The following is a 20,568-nucleotide window of genomic DNA, read 5'->3' on the forward strand; positions in this document are numbered from 1 at the left end:
TGAGGGAGACCAGAGTTTTATTATCACTCAAATCAGTCTTCCCAATAATTCAGGGAACAGAGTTTTTAAGGATAACTTGGTGGGTCGGGGGAAGCCAGTGAGCCAGGAGTGCTGATTGGTCAGGGATGAAATCATAGGGAGTCACAGCTGTCTTCTTGTGCTGAGTCAGTTCCTGGGTGGGGGCCATAAGATCAGATGAGTCAGTTTATTTATCTAGGTGGTTCCAGCTGATCCATCCAGTGCAGGGTCTGCAAAATATCTCAAGCACTGATCTTAGGAGCAGTTTACTGAGGGTCAGAATCTTGTAGCCTCTAGCTGCATGACTCCTAAACCATAATTTCAAATCTTGTGGCTAATGTTAATCCTACAAAGGCAATCTAGTCCCAGGCAAGAATGAAGTCTGCTTTGGGAAAGGGCTGTTACCATCTTTGTTTAAACTATAAACTAGGTTTCTTCCAAAGTTAGTTCAGCCTACGCCCAGGAATGAACAAGGATAGCTTGGAGGTTAGAAGCAAGACGGAGTCAGTGAAGTTAGATCTCTTCCACTGTCTCAGTCATAATTTTGCAGAGGTGGTTTCCATCCCTCCCTTTGGGGTTTATAACACCTTAATCTTAAAGTGTAGGCTATGAAGATGGGAAAAGGCTATCTATCGCTCTGACTTCTTCCTGCGGACAGGGGATGTAGTGGGAATGGGAGTGAACCCCAAGTTGAGAAGAATAGAACTACTTTGCAATTGTCTGAGTGTACTCATGCAGGCCTGGTTGAGCTTCCAAGGCTTGCATGGCAAAAACATTAGTACTCTCATCTCTAGTTTTACTACAGTGTTTAAGTGAACAGCCTACTATAAGGTAAATAACATGTCCTAGGATGAAGAGTACAATTCTAAATTTTAAAAGCAAAGATTTGAAAACATTAGTTTGGGGACTTCTAACCCACAAAGAATTTAGAATTTAGTCTAAACTGCAGAAAAAACCTCAAGAACAGCTAACAGTGTACTATAGTTTTTCTTTCGAAGCGTAATTTTTCTCTCTCCAGTCCCCATTTTTATTAAAAACCTATCATGATGGAAGTGATTTGTTTATAAAATAAACATTAGTCTTACGGTACTTGGCCTGATTATTTGCATAAAGTGAAGCAAAAATAATTATTTTCCACTTAGGCTTTTAAAAATTGGCTTTGATAGAACTCTGTTCCATGAGGAATCTCAAATAAGACTTTTTAACAGCTGAACCCAGCCATGGATTTGTACCCTCAAATACCTATGAGTTCGGCAAATTCCTCTCCTCTTGGGGACCCAAGATAACTTGGGGTTCCTGGGCCATTTAGAAAGTGACACTCTTTACTTATCACAGGTCAGGCACCCTGCATAGGGACTCTGTTGTGGACAAGGCATGAGGCCAGATGCCCTAATGGGCTTTAATTGGCTTTATAAGTCAACTTTGATTCTTTAAAGGAAGCATGCCATTCCAGTCAAAGCCTTCATCAAATAGCCAATTTCTCCAATTGCGTCCTGTTACAAAAGAACACAGATTCTTATTGCGCTTATGCAATTAACTATACTGCCATAAATTGAGAATACTCACAGAGTTTCCAAATTCTGGAGAAATAAGGTAGAGAGGAATAAATATACTCCAAATTTTGTTCACAGGAGTATATTTTACTCACTTGTTGAAAGTTGCAAATAGCTCTAAAGAAATAAATTATCTTGACTCTGAAAACAAAAGGTTTAGCAATATTTAACACATTAGCTCTCCCTGAGAGTCTAGAAGTTTGTTTTCTTCCTCTATTCCAACAGCACAATTTTTAAACTTATCTGAGACCTGCACTGAGAGTCCTATATCTAATTATAAACTGTGTTTTGAAAAGGACCAAAGTAGGCTGGGCGCGGTGGCTCATGCCTGTAGTCCCAGCACTTTGGGAGGCTGAGGAAGGTGGATCACAAGTTCAGGAGTTCAAGACCAGCCTGGCCAAGATGGTGCAACCCCCGTCTCTACTAAAAATACAAAAAATTAGCTGGGCTTGGTGGCGGGCACCTGTAATCCCAGTTACTTGGGAGGCTGAGGCAGAGAATTGCTTGAACGCAGGAGGTGGAGGTTGCAATGAGCCGAGATTGTACCACTGCATTCCAGCCTAGTGGCAGAGCGAGATTCCATTCTCAAAATAAATAAATAAATAAAAGGACCAAAGTAAGACAAAATATCTGTGGACGACAAAAGTCTATAGCCACTGTTAAAGCTACAATTGACTAGGAATTTTGGTCACTTCTGTGGCATACAACAATTTTTTCATAACAATTATAATTATTGATAATGTATGCTAAATTATCTCAACATTATAGAAGTTTCTCATAATTTTGGAACACATACCAATAACATATTTAAACAAATACAGTCCAAAGAAAACCAAACACCATTCACTCTTCTATTTGAAAGGTTTTTTTCTATTCTAATATCACAGTCTCCCAGAGTTATTAATCAGAAATCTGCATTTAGGAGCACCTGTTAAATTTTATAGTTGATTATAAAATTATCTTTTAAAGAGGACCTAAGTGAGACAACAATTGTCTGTGGATGACAAAAACATTTTAGGGCAACTACAGTTAAAGGCACAATTGACAAGGAAATTCACCTCTGTGGCACACAGTCATTTAACATAATAATTATAATTATTACTGATGAAACATACTAAGTCATATTAGGCTTACAGCAGTTTTACATAATTTTGGAACATACACCAACAACACATTTGCACAAATATAGACCAAAGAAAGCCAAACACCATTTCATATTTGACAGTGCTTCCTTTATGATTTTTTGTACCAAATAAGCCAAATGTCATTTTTAGACTTTAGAGGACCTAATATCTAAAATACTAGGTTAGAAAGAGACATAATCTATAATTTGATTTTGGAAAGTTTGTCAAATACCAAAGGTTTAAAACACTGGATATCACAAAAGAGAATCCCAGGTCACTATAAGTTATTCATTTGGCCAAAATGATAATTCCAAAAAACGTATTTAAAAAGAAAATCTTTACTCTGATAGAGGAGACTTAGCTTTCCAAACAAGACCCAATAAAGATAGTATGAGGCTAACTAAATTTGTCTCTTCTCTCTTTTCCCTTTTCTCCCTGCCATTTACCCGAAGGAGAAAACAAAACCATTTTATTATCTTTTATCATTACATAAAAATCATCTTCAAAAGAGAAAACCAAATTTCATGTTGGCTTTAATGCATCTTTAATGTTAAGGCTAGTTTCTTAAATAAAATTTTATATCTCTATTTAGTTTTAATTAGTTTGACCATAAGATAAGGTTTTCTACCCTTTATAATTTTCCATCAAACAGCAGATCAATTTTCTAAGAAAACCCTGTTTTTCGGACACCTGAGCCCAAATTCTGGCCCCAAAACAGTATCATTTTAAAGTTTTAACCTATAGAAAAAAAGCTAAATAATTTCTTTTACATCTTAGCCAGCTTGTTTATACCACAGAATTTTTTAATAAGATTAACTCTTTACAAACCCTTTTCACTTTGCTTAAACCTTCAGTTTTGTTCCATTACTCTTTTAGATTAAGTCAACTTTTTTAGGTTAAGACAATCTTCATTTTATTTTATTTCTTTTGAGATAGAGTTTTGCTCTTATTGCTCAGGTTGGAGTGCAGTGGCGTGATCTCAGCTCACCACAACCTCCACCTTCCAGGTTCAAGCGATTCTCCTGCCTCAGCCTCCCAAGTAGCTAGGATTACAGGCATGTGCCACCACGGTCGGCTAATTTTGTATTTTTAGTAGAGATGGGGTTTCTCCATGTTGGTCAGGCTGGTCTTGAACTCCTGACCTCAGGTGATCTGCCTGCCTAGGCCTCCCAAAGTACTGGGATTACAGGTATTACCAATAATCTTTAAAACTGTTTTTATTTCCAAAAGATTACTAATGTCATGTGAACAAAAAGGCATTAAAGTATCCATTTTTCTGACAAAATATTTAAGCCCTTATTTTTCTAAGCCAATTAATCGAGCTGTTTTACATACAAACATCACACACAACACATATAAATACAGACAGAAGATTCGGCACTCGTAAAATTTTTCTTTCTTTTTTTTTTTTGAGACGGAGTCTCGCTGTGTCGCCCAGGCTGGAGGGCAGTGGCGCGATCTGGGCTCACTGCAAGCTCCGCCTCCCGGGTTCATGCCATTCTCCTGCCTCAGCCTCTCGAGTAGCTGCGACTATAGGCACCCTCCACCTCGCCCGGCTAGTTTTTTGTATTTTTTTTTAGTAGAGACGGGGTTTCACCGTGTTAGCCAGGATGGTCTCGATCTCCTGACCTCGTGATCTGCCTGTCTCGGCCTCCCAAAGTGCTGGGATTACAGGCTTGAGCCACCGCGCCCGGCCCTGTAAGCTTTTTCATTTGCCAGTTTCTTAATCGGATTACTGGCTTCAGGGTGGAGGCTTTGGAGGAACAGGGCCAGGAAAGCATGTGTTTCTAGGGCCAAATAAGCAGCAAATAAGTAGCTGAAGACAAAGACAGATCCCCAGAATTAAGGGTGCCATTTTATATTGGATCTTGGATCCCCAAAAGTAGGGAAATACGATGGGAGAAGACCATGCAGTGCTTCTTTTTTTGAGATGGAGTTTTGCTCTTGTCATCCAGGCTGAAGTGCTGTAGCAAGATCTCGACTCACTGCAACCTCCACCTCCTGAGTTCAAGTGATTCTCCTGCCTCAGCCTCCTAAGTAACTGGGATTACAGGTGCCTGCCACTATGCCTGGTTAATTTTTGTATTTTTAGTAGAGACGGGGTTTCACCATGTTGGCCAGGCTGGTCTCGAACTCCTGAATTCGGGTGATCCACCCACCTTGACTTCCCAAAGTGCTGGGATTACAGTCATAAGCCAATGTGCCTGGCTGACAGTGCAATGCTTCTACCCTGCATTTCATTACAAGGCAACCCAAAGCCAATGAGCCCATTTTGACATGGGTCCATCCCTCATGGGAGTCTCATCTCTCAGTTGGGGTTGGGGATGTTTTCTTATCTTCCAGGTGGCCAAGAGCATGCTTCTCTGATCCAAGTGTGCAAAGAGTCAAGTATTCCTCCATAACTACTATTAGCCATCCTTAAAGTATATTTCCTACTTAGTTATCACACACCAAAGCTGTCTCATAATGCAAAGTAATTTCTCATATCCCCCAAACTCAAAACTGTCAGATAACACAACGCAAAACAGAACAGTCTTTGATTTTGAGAGGGATCGATCTGCTTTTACTTCCTGGGGTTTCATGAGGAAAACAGAGGTGTTTTTTTCCCCCCACAAAATGAGGTCTGTGGTGCCTCCTTTGTTTTTCCCAATGAGTCCCAGACTACCAGAAGTTATCTTAGGGCCTCTCATGTATGCATTAAGAGTGGCAAGACAAAAAAAAAAAAAAAAAAAAAAAAAAAAAATTGAGAAAAATAATTCAGTCGACTGAGAAGAAAAAATCTTTTTCCAGAAAAACAAGTTCCAGGAAGAGAAAAATATAAAGGCCCTTTAAATATACTTATAGCTTGTTTATCCACTTTTAATTAAGCTGACTTTTAGCCATAGCGCTCTTAAAAAAAAATCCTTTAAAATTTTTTATTACCTGACTTTAGCCATGCCAAGTGGCATATTTTTGGCTCTTGAAGTCTAGCACAGGTAACTTCCCACATGAAATTAATCTGTTTTGGCCGGGCGCGGTGGCTCAAGCCTGTAATCCCAGCACTTTGGGAGGCCGAGACGGGCGGATCACGAGGTCAGGAGATCGAGACCATCCTGGCTAACACGGTGAAACCCTGTCTCTACTAAAAAATACAAAAAATTAGCCGGGCGTGGTGGCGGGCGCCTGTAGTCCCAGTCACTTAGGAGGCTGAGGCAGGAGAATGGCGTAAACCCGGGAGGCAGAGGTTGCAGTGAGCTGAGATCCGGCCATTGCACTCCAGCCCGGGCAACAGAGCAAGACTCCGTCTCAAAAAAAAAAAAAAAAGAAAAAGAAATTAATCTGTTTTTTTTTTTTTTTTTTTTTTCCTTTTCTTTTTTTTGAGACGGAGTCTCGCTCTGTCGCCCAGGCTGGAGTGCAGTGGCGCGATCTCGGCTCACTGCAAGCTCCGCCTCCCGGGTTCCCGCCATTCTCCTGGCTCAGCCTCCCGAGTAGCTGGGACTACAGGCGCCCACAACCGCGCCCGGCTAATTTTTTTTTGTATTTTTAGTAGAGACGGGGTTTCACCGTGGTCTCGATCTCCTGACCTTGTGATCCGCCCGCCTCGGCCTCCCAAAGTGCTGGGATTACAGGCGTGAGCCACCGCGCCCGGCCAATCTGTTTTAACTAAGGTTACAACGTAACCATGGACACGTGGGTGTCTCAAAGAGATGGTAAGTAGTTTCTTTTTCTTTTCTTTCTTTTTTTTTTCTTTTTTTTACAAAATTTAGAATCTCCCCCAGGGTAGTTTAGAGAAAGAAAAATTCAAGATAGGAAATCAGAAGCTATCCATGGGGTGGGGGGAAACCTCAATAAATGGCAAAGTAACATAAATGAAACACCAGAAAGGAATCATTCTGGAAGGCAAGAACAGAACCCAGGCTTCCATTGTCAAAAAGCAAAGCCTTAGCTGCTGAGTTAGAGCAATGAGAAGTTTCTATTGCTCTTCCCAGAAGGATCCTAGAGAAGCCAATTTCAAGCTTACAAAGACTTTTAACCGCTCAAGATAATTTTTAGGGCTATGACATGAACCTCAAAATTCCTGTCCTCTGGATGGTGGGAGCCAAGAGAAAGTATCTCCACATGGTCACAAGGTTAAATTAAGCTCTTAAGCACACAAGACAGAAATTTCTTTTTCTTTTTTTTTTGAGACAGAGTCTCGCACTGTCGCCCAGGCTGGAGTACAGTGGCCTGATCTCCGCTCACTGCAACCTCCACCTTCTGAGTTCAAGTGATTCTCCTGCCTCAGCCTCCCAAGTAGCTGGGATTATAGGTGCCCGCCACCATGCCCAGCTAATTTTTTGTATTTTTTAGTACAGACAGGGTTTCACTATGTTGGCCAGACTAGTCTTGAACTCCTGATCTCATGATCCACCCGCCTTGGCCTCCCAAAGTGCTGGGATTACAGACAAGACCCACTACGCCCAGCCTATACAAGACAGAAATTTCATACAGTATTGGTTTCAGAGACCCATCCGTAGCAAAGTTTGTAACGGACCAGCCTGCCAGACTGGCTTGAAAAGTGGGCTGATAGAGGTCCTAAACTCACATTCTATCCTGTGATGCCCCTCTCTCCGTTACAGAACACAGAAAGACAAATTCTTAGCACAAAGTACACCAGATTTGCTACTGCCTGAGACTAGTCTCACAAATCCTTTTTCTATTAATCAAACGCTTGCAGAGAGACAAATAGTGATGCTTACCATTTACCCAGACTGAGAAAGAGAAAGAGACCAGAAACTCGGCTGGTAAGAATTTCTTACCCTGTTTTGCCAGCATACCAGGTTTCCAGGCTCCCTTTCTCAACGGAGCGGCTTCTGATGATCCTGTTCACTGCGCCATAGCTGTGGGGTTCAAGAGAAAATCACCCTTTACTGTTTTATGGAACCATTGGCAAGATTCTTAATTTGCAAGATGCTGCCCAACGGGCTGCTGTGGGGAACGGAATTAACATTTTCCATCCCAGCAAAACACACATAACAAAACGAACCCTAGTCATCTCGTTCAGCACCCAATATCAACCTGGTAAAGCTCAAACTTTTTCCCCATTGATCCCTATTGTCTCTGATCCATTCCAGGTGGGAAGGGAGGACCTCCGAATGGTAATTCACAATGGGATCTCTGCGCAAGGCAAAAAGCAGATAGTCACCCCAAGAGACAGGCCTGTCGAGCCTTCCTTAGGGATCATGGAATGTGACCAGACAAATAAGGAGGGTTCTCTGAGTTAGGCCCCTTCCATCATCAATTCCTTTTGAGATTCCTTCCGCCGGGCGCGGTGGCTCAAGCCTGTAATCCCAGCACTTTGGGAGGCCGAGACGGGCGGATCACGAGGTCGGGAGATCGAGACCATCCTGGCTAACACGGTGAAACCCCGTCTCTACTAAAAATACAAAAAACTAGCCGGGCGAGGTGGCGGGCGCCTGTAGTCCCAGCTACTCCGGAGGCTGAGGCAGGAGAATGGCGTAAACCCGGGAGGCGGAGCTTGCAGTGAGCTGAGATCCGGCCACTGCAGTCCAGCCCGGGCTACAGAGCAAGACTCCGTCTCAAAAAAAAAAAAAAAAAAAAAGAGATTCCTTCCACATTACAAACATACACAAAGATGAGATGGACGGAAGGCCTTCCAAACCATATTGCTAACCAAGAACTCCAAGAGTATCCCTTCCAAACTATCCTCCTATTCTCCATCTGAGAAACCTTGAAATCTGTCTGACTGAGAAGTTTCCCAAACAAGGACTCTTCCTACTAGTTAGAAAGAGCCAACTGAGACCACCCAGGAGCCGAACAGACACCCTGCAATGGGGCTACAGACACGCACACCCCGTGGAGCTGCAGACACCCCACCATAGGGCTACAGAACCAGTCGGTAGAAGGAAGGAGGCATTGGCAGTGCCTAGGATACTCGCCAATCCAGACTTCCCACCATGGGGCTACAGAGAGACACCCTGTTATAGGGCTACAGTTAAAGGATATGTCTTCCCAGGACTATTTCTCCATTGCAATGAAATCCATGCACATTAGGTCAGCAGCGCCTCGCCAGTAGGGAGAGTACCAGAGAAAGAGTAATTCACACAGAGCTGGCTGTGCGGGAGAGCGGAGTTTTAGTACTATTCAAATCAGTTTCCCCCAGCGCTCCTTTTTTTTTTTTTTAATCTGAGACGGGGCCTTGCTCTGTCGCCAGGCTGGAGTGCGGTGGCGCGATCTCGGCTCACTGCCACCTCCGACTCCCAACCTCCGACTCCCTGGTTCAAACTATTCTCCTGCCTCAGCCTCCTGAGTAACTGGGACTACAGGCACATGCCACAATGCCCACCTAATTTTTTTTTTTCCGTATTTTTAGTAGAGACGGGGTTTCACCACGTTGGCCAGGATGATCTCGATTTCCTTACCTCATGATCCACCTGCCTCGGCCTCCCAAAGTGCTGGGATTACAGGTGTGAGCCCCTGTGCCCAGCTCAGGGAGTGGAGTTTTAAAACATAACTTGGTGGGTGGGGGAAGCCAGTGATCCAGGAGTGCTGATTGGTCAGGGATGAAATCACAGGGAATCGCAGCTGTCTTCTTGTGCTGAGTCCTTTCCTGGGTGGGGGCCACAAGATCGGATGAACGAGTTTATTTGTCTGAGTGGTGCCAGCTAATCCATCCAGTGCAAGGCCTGCAAAATATCTCAAGCACTGATCTTAGGAGCAGTTTAGGGAGGGTCAGAATCTTGTAGCCTCCAACTACATGACTCCTAAACCATAATTTCTAATCTTGTGGCTAATGTTAGTCCTACAAAGGCAATCTAGTCCCCAGACAAGAATGATGTCTGCTTTGGGAAAGCGCTGTTACCGTCTTTGTTTAAACTATAAACCATGTTTCTCCCAAAGTTAGTTCAGCCTATGCCCAGGGACAAACAAGGACAGCTTGGAGGTTAGAAGAGGCAAGATGGAGTCAGTTAAGTTAGATCTCTTTCACTGTCTGAGTCATAATTTTGCAAAGGCGGTTTCACCTGGTCGAGTTTTATAGCTTTTGTTACAGACTTGATCCAAAAACACTGAATCAACTTATGGTTCCATCAATTAGGCATAAATGTATTTATTTTCCCCATAGCCCCATTCATTGACTAAGTTTTATCAATTTAACTGATTTTTGTTAAGTCTCTGGAAAACAGACTATGTTCTCTGTGTGTGTGTGTGGTGGCGGGGACTAGCTAAAAAGCGAAGGTATCTCTGGTTTCCCCGTCTTTTTTTTTTTTTTCAGTCACCTAAGCTGGAGTGCAGTGGTACAATCTTGGTTCACTGCAACCTCCGCCTCCCCGGCTCAAGCAATCCTCCCACCTCAATCTCTCTATCAGCTGGGGCCACAGGCACAAACTGCTGCACCTGCCTAATTTTTGTTAGAGACGGGGTTTCACCATGTTGCTTGCCCAGGCTGGTCTCAAACTCTTGTGCTCAAGGAATCTGCCTGCTTCAGCTTCCCAAAGTCCTGGGATTACAAGCCACTGTGCCTGGCCTTCCTTGCCATTATATGAACAAAAACCTGAAAGTTTTCAATGACCTTCCTGTTTAATATGATCACAGTACGATACTATTGTTAGAAAATCTAACCAAATTCTGGCCAGGTGTGGTGGCTCATACCTGTAATCCCAGCACTTTGGGAGGCTGAAATGGGTGGATCACTTGAGGTCAGGAGTTTGAGACCAGCCATGGCCAAAATGGTGAAACCCTGTGTCTACTAAAAATACAAAAATTAGCTGGGCGGAGTGGCACAGGTCTATTCCCAGCTACTTGGGAGGCTGAGACAGGAGAATCGCTTGACCCAGGAGGTGGAGGTTACAGTGAGCCGAGAGCCACTGCACTTGAACCTGGGTGACAGAGCGAGACTCTGTCTCAGAAAAAAAAGAAAAGAAAAGAAAAGAAAATCTAACCAAGTCCTGTAATGCTATGATGCTCTCGTACTGGATAAGAAAAGTGTTCAAGCCAAGGAGATGCCATCCCACTGAATTCTATAAAGATAAAAATCATACAGGAAAATCCCCTTCCTCTCCATGACTCCCCTCCCCTGTTAAACCCCCTTGTCAGCTCCTGGTCCCAGTGGGTTTATCCAGTAGTTCTCATCCTAGTTGTACATTAGCCTCATCTGAGGAACTTAAAAAATACTGATGCCCAGGCCCCACCTCAGTGATTCTGATTTGATTCCTCTGGGTGGAGCCTGGTCATCTGTGTTTGAAGAATCTTCCCAAGTGAGGCTAATCTGCAGCTGAGGTTTCCAGTCATGAAGCTAACCAAAGTCAGTGCTCAATGCATGTTTCTTGAATGACTCAATGATTAAATGTGTCTTAATTGGGTAACTGTGCAGTTGTTCCACGTGGGTGGCAGAAAGCCAGTGAGGGTGATTAGGAAGTTCTGTTCTGCAGGAGTAAGTGGCATTAACTGGTAAGGGTGCTATGTTCACAGCATTCTCTACCTGCCATCTGAGATGCATTTCTTTTTTTTTTTTTTTTTGAGATGGAGTCTCGCTGTCGCCCAGGCTGGAGTGCAGTGGCCGGATCTCAGCTCACTGCAAGCTCCGCCTCCCGGGTTTACGCCATTCTCCTGCCTCAGCCTCCTGAGTAGCTGGGACTACAGGCGCCCGCCACCTCGCCTGGCTAGTTTTTCGTATTTTTTTTTTAGTAGAAACGCGGTTTCACCGTGTTAGCTAGGGTGGTCTCTATCTCCTGACCTCGAGATCCGCCCGTCTCGGCCTCCCAAAATGCTGGGATTACAGGCTTGAGCCACCGCGCCCGGCCGTGAGATGCATTTCTGAGGTGTTGTATTTCTTTTTTTATTGAAATAAAATTCACATAACCAAAAATATACTCTTAAAATGTACAGCTCAGAGTCCGGGCACAGTAGCTCATGCCTGTAATCCCAGCACTTTGGGAGGCCGAGGCCAGCAGATCACCTGAGGTTGGGAGTTTGAGACCAGCATGGTCAACATGATGAAACCCTGTCTCTATTAAAAATACAAAAATTAGCTGGGTGTAGAGGCACACGTCTGTAATCCCAGCTACTTGGGAGGCTGAGGCATGAGAATTGCTTGAACCTGGGAGGCGGAGGTTGCAGTGAGCCAAGATTGAGCCACTATACTATACTCCAGCCTGGGTGACAGAGCGAGACTCTATCTCACAAAAACAAACAAACAAAAAAAAAACCGTACAAGGCCGGGCGCGGTGGCTCACGCCTGTAATCCCAGCACTTTGGGAGGCCGAGGTGGGCGGATCACAAGGTCAGGAGATCGAGACCATGGTGAAACCCCGTCTCTACTAAAAATAGAAAAAATTAGCCGGGCGCAGTGGCGGGCGCCTGTAGTCCCAGCTACTCGGGAGGCTGAGGCAGGAGAATGGCATGAACCCGGGAGGCGGAGCTTGCAGTGAGCCGAGATTGCGCCACTGCACTCCAGCCTGGGCGACTGAGCGAGACTCCGTCTCAAAACAAACAAACAAACAAAAAAAAAACCGTACAGTTCAGTGGTTTCTAGTATGCTCACAAGGTGATACAACCATTATCACTATGTTCAAAACATCTTCATCATCCCCCAAAAGAAACTCTGTATCTACGAACAGTACTCCTCATTCTCCCCTCACCCCAGCCCCTGGCAACTGCTTATCTACCATTGGTCTCTATAGATTTGCCTTTTCTGGACATTTCATATAAAAGGAATAATATACAACATGGTCTTTGTGACTGGCTTCTTTCACTTAGCATAATTTTTTGTTTGTTTGTTTTTTGAGAAGGCATTTTGCCTTCCCAAAGTGCTGGGATTACAGGCATGAGCCCCTGCACCTGGCTTTAACAGTATTTTTGTTTACTATGTATGTATCATTAATTTAATCCCAGAGGGTTTCTGGTGAGCCCTCTTGGCCCAACCCTGAAGACCATGAGGGAGCCTGTGGTTTGGGGATGGGTCATATGTCCCTGAGCAGGGCAGCTTCCTTCTCTGGGAGAAGCTTGGTCACAGGGAGGCGACTGAAAGTAACATTGCTGGTGGATATCTTTCTATATAAAAGGTGCTGGGCTAGGGTGACAGGAATAGATATGACATTATTCCATATACCAGGACTTACAATCAAGTGACAGGTATTACGACCATCATTCCAATGTGAGGCAAAATTTGATAAGAACTATAGGAGAGACTGCAAATTTAAGAGAGACAGATTAGGAATAGTAAATTCTAATTAGAAGACTTGATTACTATAGCTTTGTAGTAAGTTTTGGAATTGAGAAATGTTAGTCTTGCAGCTTTTTTTTTTCCCCTCAAGATTGTTTTGGCTATTCTGGGTCCCTTGCATTTCCGCATGATTTTTTTTTTTTTTTTGAGATGGAGTCCTGTTCTGTCGCCTTGGCTGGAGTGCAGTGGCGTGATCTCGGCTCACTGCAAGCTCCGCCTCCTGGGTTCACGCCATTCTTCTGCCTCAGCCTCCCGAGTAGTTGGGACTACAGGCACCGCCACCACGCCTGGCTAATTTTTTGTATTTTTAGTAGAGATGGGGTTTCACCATGTTGGCCAGGATGTACTCGATCTCCTGACCTCGTGATCTGCCTGCCTCGGCCTCCCAAAGTGCTGGGAATACAAGCGTGAGCCACTGCGCTGGGCCTCCGTATGAATTTTAGTATCAACTTGTCAATTTCTGCAAAAAGTGCAGCTGGAATTTCGACAGAGATTGTATTGAATCTGTACATCAATTTGGGGTGTACTGGCATCTTAACGATATAAGTCTTCCAACCTATGAACAGGGGATAATTTTCCATCTATTTAAATCTTTAATTTTTTTGATGATGTTTTGTAGTGTTCAATGTACAGCTCTTGTATTTCTTTTTTTTTTTTTTCTTCTTTCCTTTTTTCTTTTTCTTTTTTGAGACAAATCTCTCTCTCTGTTGCCCAGGCAGGAGTGCAGTGGCTTGATCTCAGCTCACTGCAACCTCCGTCTTCCGGGTTCAAACGATTCTCCTGCCTTAGCCTCCCGAGTAGATGCGATTACATGTGCCAGCCACCACGTCCGGCAACTCTGTGTATTTTTAGTAGAGACAGGGTTTCACCATGTTGGTCAGGCTGGTCCTGAACTCCTGACCTCAGGTGATCCACCCACATCAGCCTCCCAAAGTGCTGGGATAACAGGCATGAGCCACCATGCCCGGCCAGGTCTTGTATTTCTTTTGTTAAATTTATTCCTATTTTATTCTTTTTAATCCTATTGTAAATGGGCTTTTAAAAAATTACATTTTTGAATTATTTCTAGTGTAAGAAATACAACTGATTTTTGTATGTTAATTGTGTATCCTGCAACCTTGCTTAGCTCATTTGTTATCTTTAATAGTTGAGTATTTGCGTTTGTGTGTGTGTGTATGTGGATTCTTTAGGGATTTTTATACACAAGATCATGCCATCTGCAAATAGAAATAGAGATAGTTTTACCTCCTCCTTTCCAATGAGAATGTGTTTTTTGTTTCTTGCCTAATTGTCCTGGCTGGAATCTACAGCACAGTGATGAAATAGAAGTGATGAGAGCAGACCACTATGTCCTATTCCTGAGCTTAGGGGAAACATTCAGTTTTTCACTATTAAGTATGATAGTAGCTATAGGTTTTTCATATATATATATATATATATTTTTTTTTTTTGAGACAGAGTCTCACTGTGTCACCCAGGCTAGAGAGCAGGGGTGCAATCTTGGCTCATGGCAACTGCCACCTCCCAGATTCAAGTGATTTTCATGCCTCAGCCTCCCGAGTAGCTGGGATTGCAGGTGTGCACCACCATGCCTGGTTACTTTTTGTATTTTCAGTAGGGACCAGGTTACACCATGTTGGTCAGGCTGGTCTTGAACTGCTGACCTCAGGTGATCTGCCTGCCTAGGCCTCTCAGAGTGTTGGGATTGCAGGTGTGAGCCACTGTGCCTGGCAGTTTTTCATAGATTTTTAAAAATCAGGTTGAGGAAGCTCCCTTTTACTTCTAGTTTGTTGAGTGTTTTATCACAAAGAGGTGTTGGATATTATCAAATGCTTTTTCTGTGATTATTCAGTCGATCCTATATGTCTTTTCCCCTTCCGAATTTTTTTTTTTTTTTTTTTTGAGATGGAGTCTTGCTCTGCTGCCCAGGCTGGAGCTCAGTGGCACGATCTCACTGCAAGTTCCGCCTCCTGGGTTCACGCCATTCTCCTGCCTCGGCCTCCCAAGTAGCTGGGACTACAGGCACCCACCACCATGCCCAGCTAATTTTTTTTGTACTTTTAATAGAGACAGGGTTTCACTGTGTTAGCCAGGATGCTCTCAATCTCCTGACCTTGTGATCTGCCCGCCTCGGCCTCCCAAACTGCTGGCATTACAGGCGTGAGCCACTGCTCCCGGTCTGAAGCACTATTAATTATTATTATTATTATTATTATTATTATTATTATTGTTTTTTTTTTTTTTAGACGGAGTCTGGCTCTGTCGCCCAGGCTGGAGTGCAGTGGCTGGATCTCAGCTCACTGCAAGCTCTGCCTCCCGGGTTTATGCCATTCTCCTGCCTCAGCCTCCCGAGTAGCTGGGACTACAGGCGCCGCTACCACGCCTGGGTAGTTTTTTGTATTTTTTAGTAGAGATGGGGTTTCACCGTGTTAGCCAGGATGGTCTCGATCTCCTGACCTCGTGATCCGCCCGTCTCGGCCTCCCAAAGTGCTGGGATTACAGGCTTGAGCCACCGCGCCCGGCCTATTATTATTATTTTGAGACGGAGTCTCACTCTGTCACCCAGGCTGGAGTGCAGTGGCGCGATCTCGGCTCACTAGGACCTCTGCCGCCTGGGTTCAAGCCATTCTCCTGCCTCAGCCTCCCAAATAGCTGGGATTACAGGTGCCTGCCACTGCGCCTGGCTAATTTTTGTGTTTTTAGTGGAGACGGGGTTTCACCATCTTGGCCAGACTGGTCTTGAACTCCTGACCTCAGGTGATCCACCCGCCTCAACCTGATTTTTAAAAATCTATGAAAAACTGCCAGGCACAGTGGCTCACACCTGCAATTCCAACACTCTGAGAGGCCTAGGCGGGGAGATCACCTGAGGTCAGCAGTTCAAGACCAGCCTGACCAACATGGTGTAACCTGGTCCCTACTGAAAATACAAAAAGTAACCAGGCATGGTGGTGCACACCTGCAATCCCAGCTACTCGGGAGGCTGAGGCATGAAAATCACTTGAATCTGGGAGATGGCAGTTGCCATGAGCCAAGATTGCACCCCTGCTCTCTAGCCTGGGTGACACAGTGAGACTCTGTCTCAAAAAAAAAATATATATATATATATATATATATCTATATATATGAAAAACCCATAGCTACTATCATACTTAATAGTGAAAAACTGAATGTTTCCCCTAAGCTCAGGAATAGGACATGGTGGTCTGCTCTCATCACTTCTATTTCATCACTGTGCTGTAGATTCCAGCCAGGACAATTAGGCAAGAAACAAAAAACACATTCTCATTGGAAAGGAGGAGGTAAAACTATCTCTACCTCTATTTGCAGATGGCATGATCTTGTGTATAAAAAGCCCTAAAGAATCCACATACACACACACACAAACACAAACACTCAACTATTAAAGATAACGAGCTAAGCAAGGTTGCAGGATACACAATTAATATACAAAAATCAGTTGTATTTCTTACACTAGAAATAATTCAAAAATGTAATTTTTTAAAAGCCCATTTACAATAGGATTAAAAAGAATAAAATAGGAATAAATTTAACAAAAGAAATACAAGACCTGGCCGGGCATGGTGGCTCATGCCTGTTATCCCAGCACTTTGGGAGGCTGATGTGGGTGGATCACCTGAGGTCAGGAGTTCAGGACCAGCCTGACCAACATGGTGAAACCCTGTCTCTACTAAAAATACACAGAGTTGCCGGACGTGGTGGCTGGCACATGTAATCGCATCTACTCGGGAGGCTAAGGCAGGAGAAGCGCTTGAACCCGGAAGGCGGAGGTTGCAGTGAGCTGAGATCAAGCCACTGCACTCCTGCCTGGGCAACAGAGAGAGAGATTTGTCTCAAAAAAGAAAAAGAAAAAAGAAAGAAGAAGAAGAAAAAAAAGAAATACAAGAGCTGTACATTGAATACTACAAAACATCATCAAAAAAATTAAAGATTTAAATAGATGGAAAATTATCCCCTGTTCATAGGTTGGAAGACTTGTATCGTTAAGATGCCAGTACACCCCAAATTGATGTACAGATTCAATACAATCTCTGTCGAAATTCCAGCTGCACTTTTTGCAGAAATTGACAAGTTGATACTAAAATTCATACGGAGGCCCAGCGCAGTGGCTCACGCTTGTATTCCCAGCACTTTGGGAGGCCGAGGCAGGCAGATCACGAGGTCAGGAGATCGAGTACATCCTGGCCAACATGGTGAAACCCCATCTCTACTAAAAATACAAAAAATTAGCCAGGCGTGGTGGCGGTGCCTGTAGTCCCAGCTACTCGGGAGGCTGAGGCAGAAGAATGGCGTGAACTCGGGAGGCGGAGCTTGCAGTGAGCCGAGATCATGCCACTGCACTCCAGCCAAGGCGACAGAACAAGACTCCATCTCAAAAAAAAAAAAAAAAAAAAAAATCATATGGAAATGCAAGGGACCCAGAATAGCCAAAACAATCTTGAGGGAAAAAAAACAAAGCTGCAAGACTAACATTTCTCAATTCCAAAACTTACTACAAAGCTATAGTAATCAAGTCTTCTAATTAGAATTTACTGTTCCTAATCTGTCTCTCTTAAATTTGCAGTCTCTCCTATAGTTCTTATCAAACTTTGCCTCATATTGGAATGATGGTCGTAATACCTGTCACTCATTTAGTAAAAAGTCAACGGTGACAGGCTTGCTCTGTTTTATTCCCTTTCGGCAAACAGGTGCCCATTTCCTCGCATTTTGTCTATGGTGACTGTCTTGCAACAAAGGCAGAGATGAATAGTTGCTACAGAGACTTAGGGCCTACGTATCAGAAAACATTTTCTATTAGGTCCTTTACAGAAACGTTCGCTGGTATTTTTTATTTTTTATTTTTTTAGTATTTTACCATTTCAAACAATGTTGCTATGCTATCTTTGTATATATGTCATTTTGCACATGAGAGTTTCTGTAGAATGAATCTCTCTATGTGGAAATGCTAGGTCTTAAGGTGTCAGCATTTGCCGTTTTGATAGGTGTTACCAAATAGCCCTCTGCGGAAGTTGAACTAATTTATACTGTCTTCAGCGAAGCATGCTTGGACCTGTTCCCCACAGCCTCCACTAACCTTGTTAACATCTTGATACTTGCCGATCCGAGAAGGGAAACACGACGCTCATGGTAGTTTTAATTTGCATTTATCTGATTATGAATAAAGAGTTAGCATCTTTTCAAGTCTAAAAATCTTAAAAAGAAAACAAAAACAAAATTCCTCCTGAACTCTACCCGCCCAGCAGACTCAAGACTCGTGACCCGGCCGTTGGCACGACGCGGGACGCCGGTGTGGCAGTGGCGGAAGAGGCAGATACCGCGGACCACCCCCCTGCCCCCCAATTCCTTTCAAACAATTCCCTCCCAGCCGCTGAGCCCCGCCTCGAGTCCGCCTCTGGCCGGCTTGGGCGGAGCGCAAGGCCAGTGGGAGGTGCTGAGCCGCCTGATTTATTCCGGTCCCAGAGGAGAAGGCGCCAGAACCCCGCGGGGTCTGAGCAGCCCAGCGTTCCCAGTCCAGCGCCCGCGTCCTGCAGCATGCCGCGCCCCTGCCTGCTGGCCGCGCTGTGCGGAGCCCTGCTCTGCGCCCCCAGCCTCCTCGTCGCCCTGGGTGAGTGGAGCGCGCCGCCCTCTGGCCCTCGCCCCTCCTCCCCGCCCCGCTCGCAAGTTTGCCCAGCGCCCTCCCTCCACCTCCACTGTTGACAAACTTAGACAAAGCCCCGGGGACAGGGCCGGGCAGAGGGGCGGCTTCTCCCGCTGCTCCCTGGCGGGACAGGGGGACGCGCCCCTGCCGTCTCTGCGCTGAGGTTTTTGGGCTGGGACTCGGGACATCGGGTGACAGCCCTGCCGCCCCCAGGATGTGGCTTACAGATAATGACAAAGGAATTCGCTGTGTCGGGCCTCTCTTTTCCCTTGTGAAAAATCAGGCCAGGGAGCTGCGTTTGACTTTCGAACCCCTTCCACCTGGGAGATTCAAGGACTCTAGTATGGATAAGTCTTCTCTGGATAACTTTGTCCTGGCAACTCCCCGCCAACTCCAATTGGCTGGACAGTTCATTGGATTTTTGCGCTCCCAATTGTCCGTGCCTGGTCACATAAGGGAAGGGCTGGGGAGTCGGTGCAGTGGACGCGGGCCGTAAGTGGGGCCCGGGAGGGGACCCAGAGGCTGCGAGGAACTTGCAAGAGGGCTGCTTGCTGATGGGAGTCTCCTGACTCCCTCCCTCCCGCGGCCTTGGCCGGCTGCTGTATCTTCCCTGGTCCTCCTCCGCCTCCCAGGAGGCCTCCGGCGCCCGGCTGGTCCCCTCGAAGGCTGGACTTGCGGATGCCCCGAGCCATTCACCGTGGAGCGCTGGGAGAGGTCAGGGCCAGGACTCTTTAGGCGGCCCCTCTATCATTTTCTCATGGGATTGACTGAAGCAAGGCAGGTTACAGCTGAGCTCCAGCCCTACGTCCTGTGATCTGCCTGACCCTCAGGGCTAGAACTTCCAGAGTGCTCCAAGCTCCCAGGAACTTGGGAGCTCCTGGCCCTCCCCAGCCACCGTGAAAGACAGCTGGATCTTCATAGCCCCTTTCTACTCTTCTCTGTACCCCCCAACCTGAACCCTGGCCAAATGTTACTGGAAAGTCCCCGAAAGAGCAGGACTCTGAAGTCCCAAAGATGTTTTTATACAGGGTGATCTGGCCTTTTCCAGAAGAAGGCAACACCATACCTACCTTACATACAGGTAACTTGGCTGGGTAGGGTACATCTTTCACTTTCCCTTTTTCCCACTGGACCGTTTTGCCCTGGAGCAGTGTAGGGAGAGGGCCGGTGCAGTTGGGAGGTAAGAGTCCATTCCCAACCCAAGCCTCTGTCTGTGTCAGTGCTCGCCCCCGCCTGCCAGGTCAGAGGAAGGATTACCTGCTATTTAAAGCCAATGACTAATAGCTCCTTGGGAGCCACTTTAAGCTCCCCAGGCCCTTGGAGGCGGAGCTCTGAGGGCAGATCGCTCATTAATGGTGTTGCTGGAGTGGGATGAACTCTCTGGGGGCTTTGGGATTCCAGGAGGACTCTCCAGCCTTGGATAGGTGACCCTGAAGGGGAGGCAAAAAGATTTCTGTTTTTTTTTCTTTTTTTTTTTTGAGACGGAGTCTTGCTGTGATGCCCAGCCTGGAGTGCAGTGGCGCGATGTCAGCTCACTACAAGCTTCGTTCCCTGGGTTCATGCCATTCCCCTGCCTCAGCCTCCCAAGTAGCTGGGCCTACAGGCCCGTGCTACCACGCCCGGCTAAGTTTTTGTATTTTTAGTAGAGACAGGGTTTCACCGTGTTAGCCAGGATGGTCTCAATCTCCTGACCTCATGATCCGCCCGCCTCAGCCTCCCAAAGTGTTGGGATTACAAGCGAGAGCCACCGCGCCCGGCCAAGGCGAAAAGATTTCTCATGTCTTGCTCCAAATGACAGATTTGGGTGTAGGGTCTCAGGCAGCCCTTCTGGGATGCTGAGGTCGGCTAGAGGACCCTTGTTGGGCCCAGCCAACCCACCAGAGTCAAGGGATTGAGGACAGGCCCTCCTGTTCCTCCTCCTGTGTTCTCCACCACTGAGGCTGATGGTGCACATCTGTCATATAGGTTCCCATCCAGAAGCCCTGGTGGCCTCTACAGCCCTTGCCCCCTGGT

At 45.5% G+C, this 20,568-nt stretch overlaps 1 protein-coding gene and 1 long non-coding RNA gene across 3 annotated transcripts in view; one reads left to right on the forward strand and one right to left on the reverse strand.

Annotated features, from left to right (window-relative positions):
• LOC119620294 (uncharacterized) lies at nt 1-19,733 on the reverse strand. Of its 2 annotated transcripts, XR_012091809.1 has the most exons (4): nt 17,992-18,239; nt 9,097-9,284; nt 7,474-7,554; nt 1-172 (listed from the first exon to the last, which is right to left on the reverse strand). It is a non-coding gene; the product is annotated as an uncharacterized lncRNA (long non-coding RNA). The 2 variants fall into 2 exon arrangements; XR_005236840.2 differs by lacking the exons at nt 9,097-9,284; nt 17,992-18,239 and adding an exon at nt 19,626-19,733.
• MFGE8 (milk fat globule EGF and factor V/VIII domain containing) overlaps nt 18,340-20,568 on the forward strand; it is a 14,642-nt gene continuing 12,413 nt past the window's right edge. The window contains exon 1 of the mRNA XM_037987704.2: nt 18,340-18,522. Within this exon, the coding sequence (XP_037843632.1) occupies nt 18,450-18,522 (73 nt within the window). The 5' untranslated portion in view covers nt 18,340-18,449. The remainder of the gene's footprint in view (nt 18,523-20,568) is intronic.

Source organism: Chlorocebus sabaeus, chromosome 29, assembly GCF_047675955.1.
Source record: "Chlorocebus sabaeus isolate Y175 chromosome 29, mChlSab1.0.hap1, whole genome shotgun sequence".
Taxonomy (NCBI): domain Eukaryota; kingdom Metazoa; phylum Chordata; class Mammalia; order Primates; family Cercopithecidae; genus Chlorocebus; species Chlorocebus sabaeus.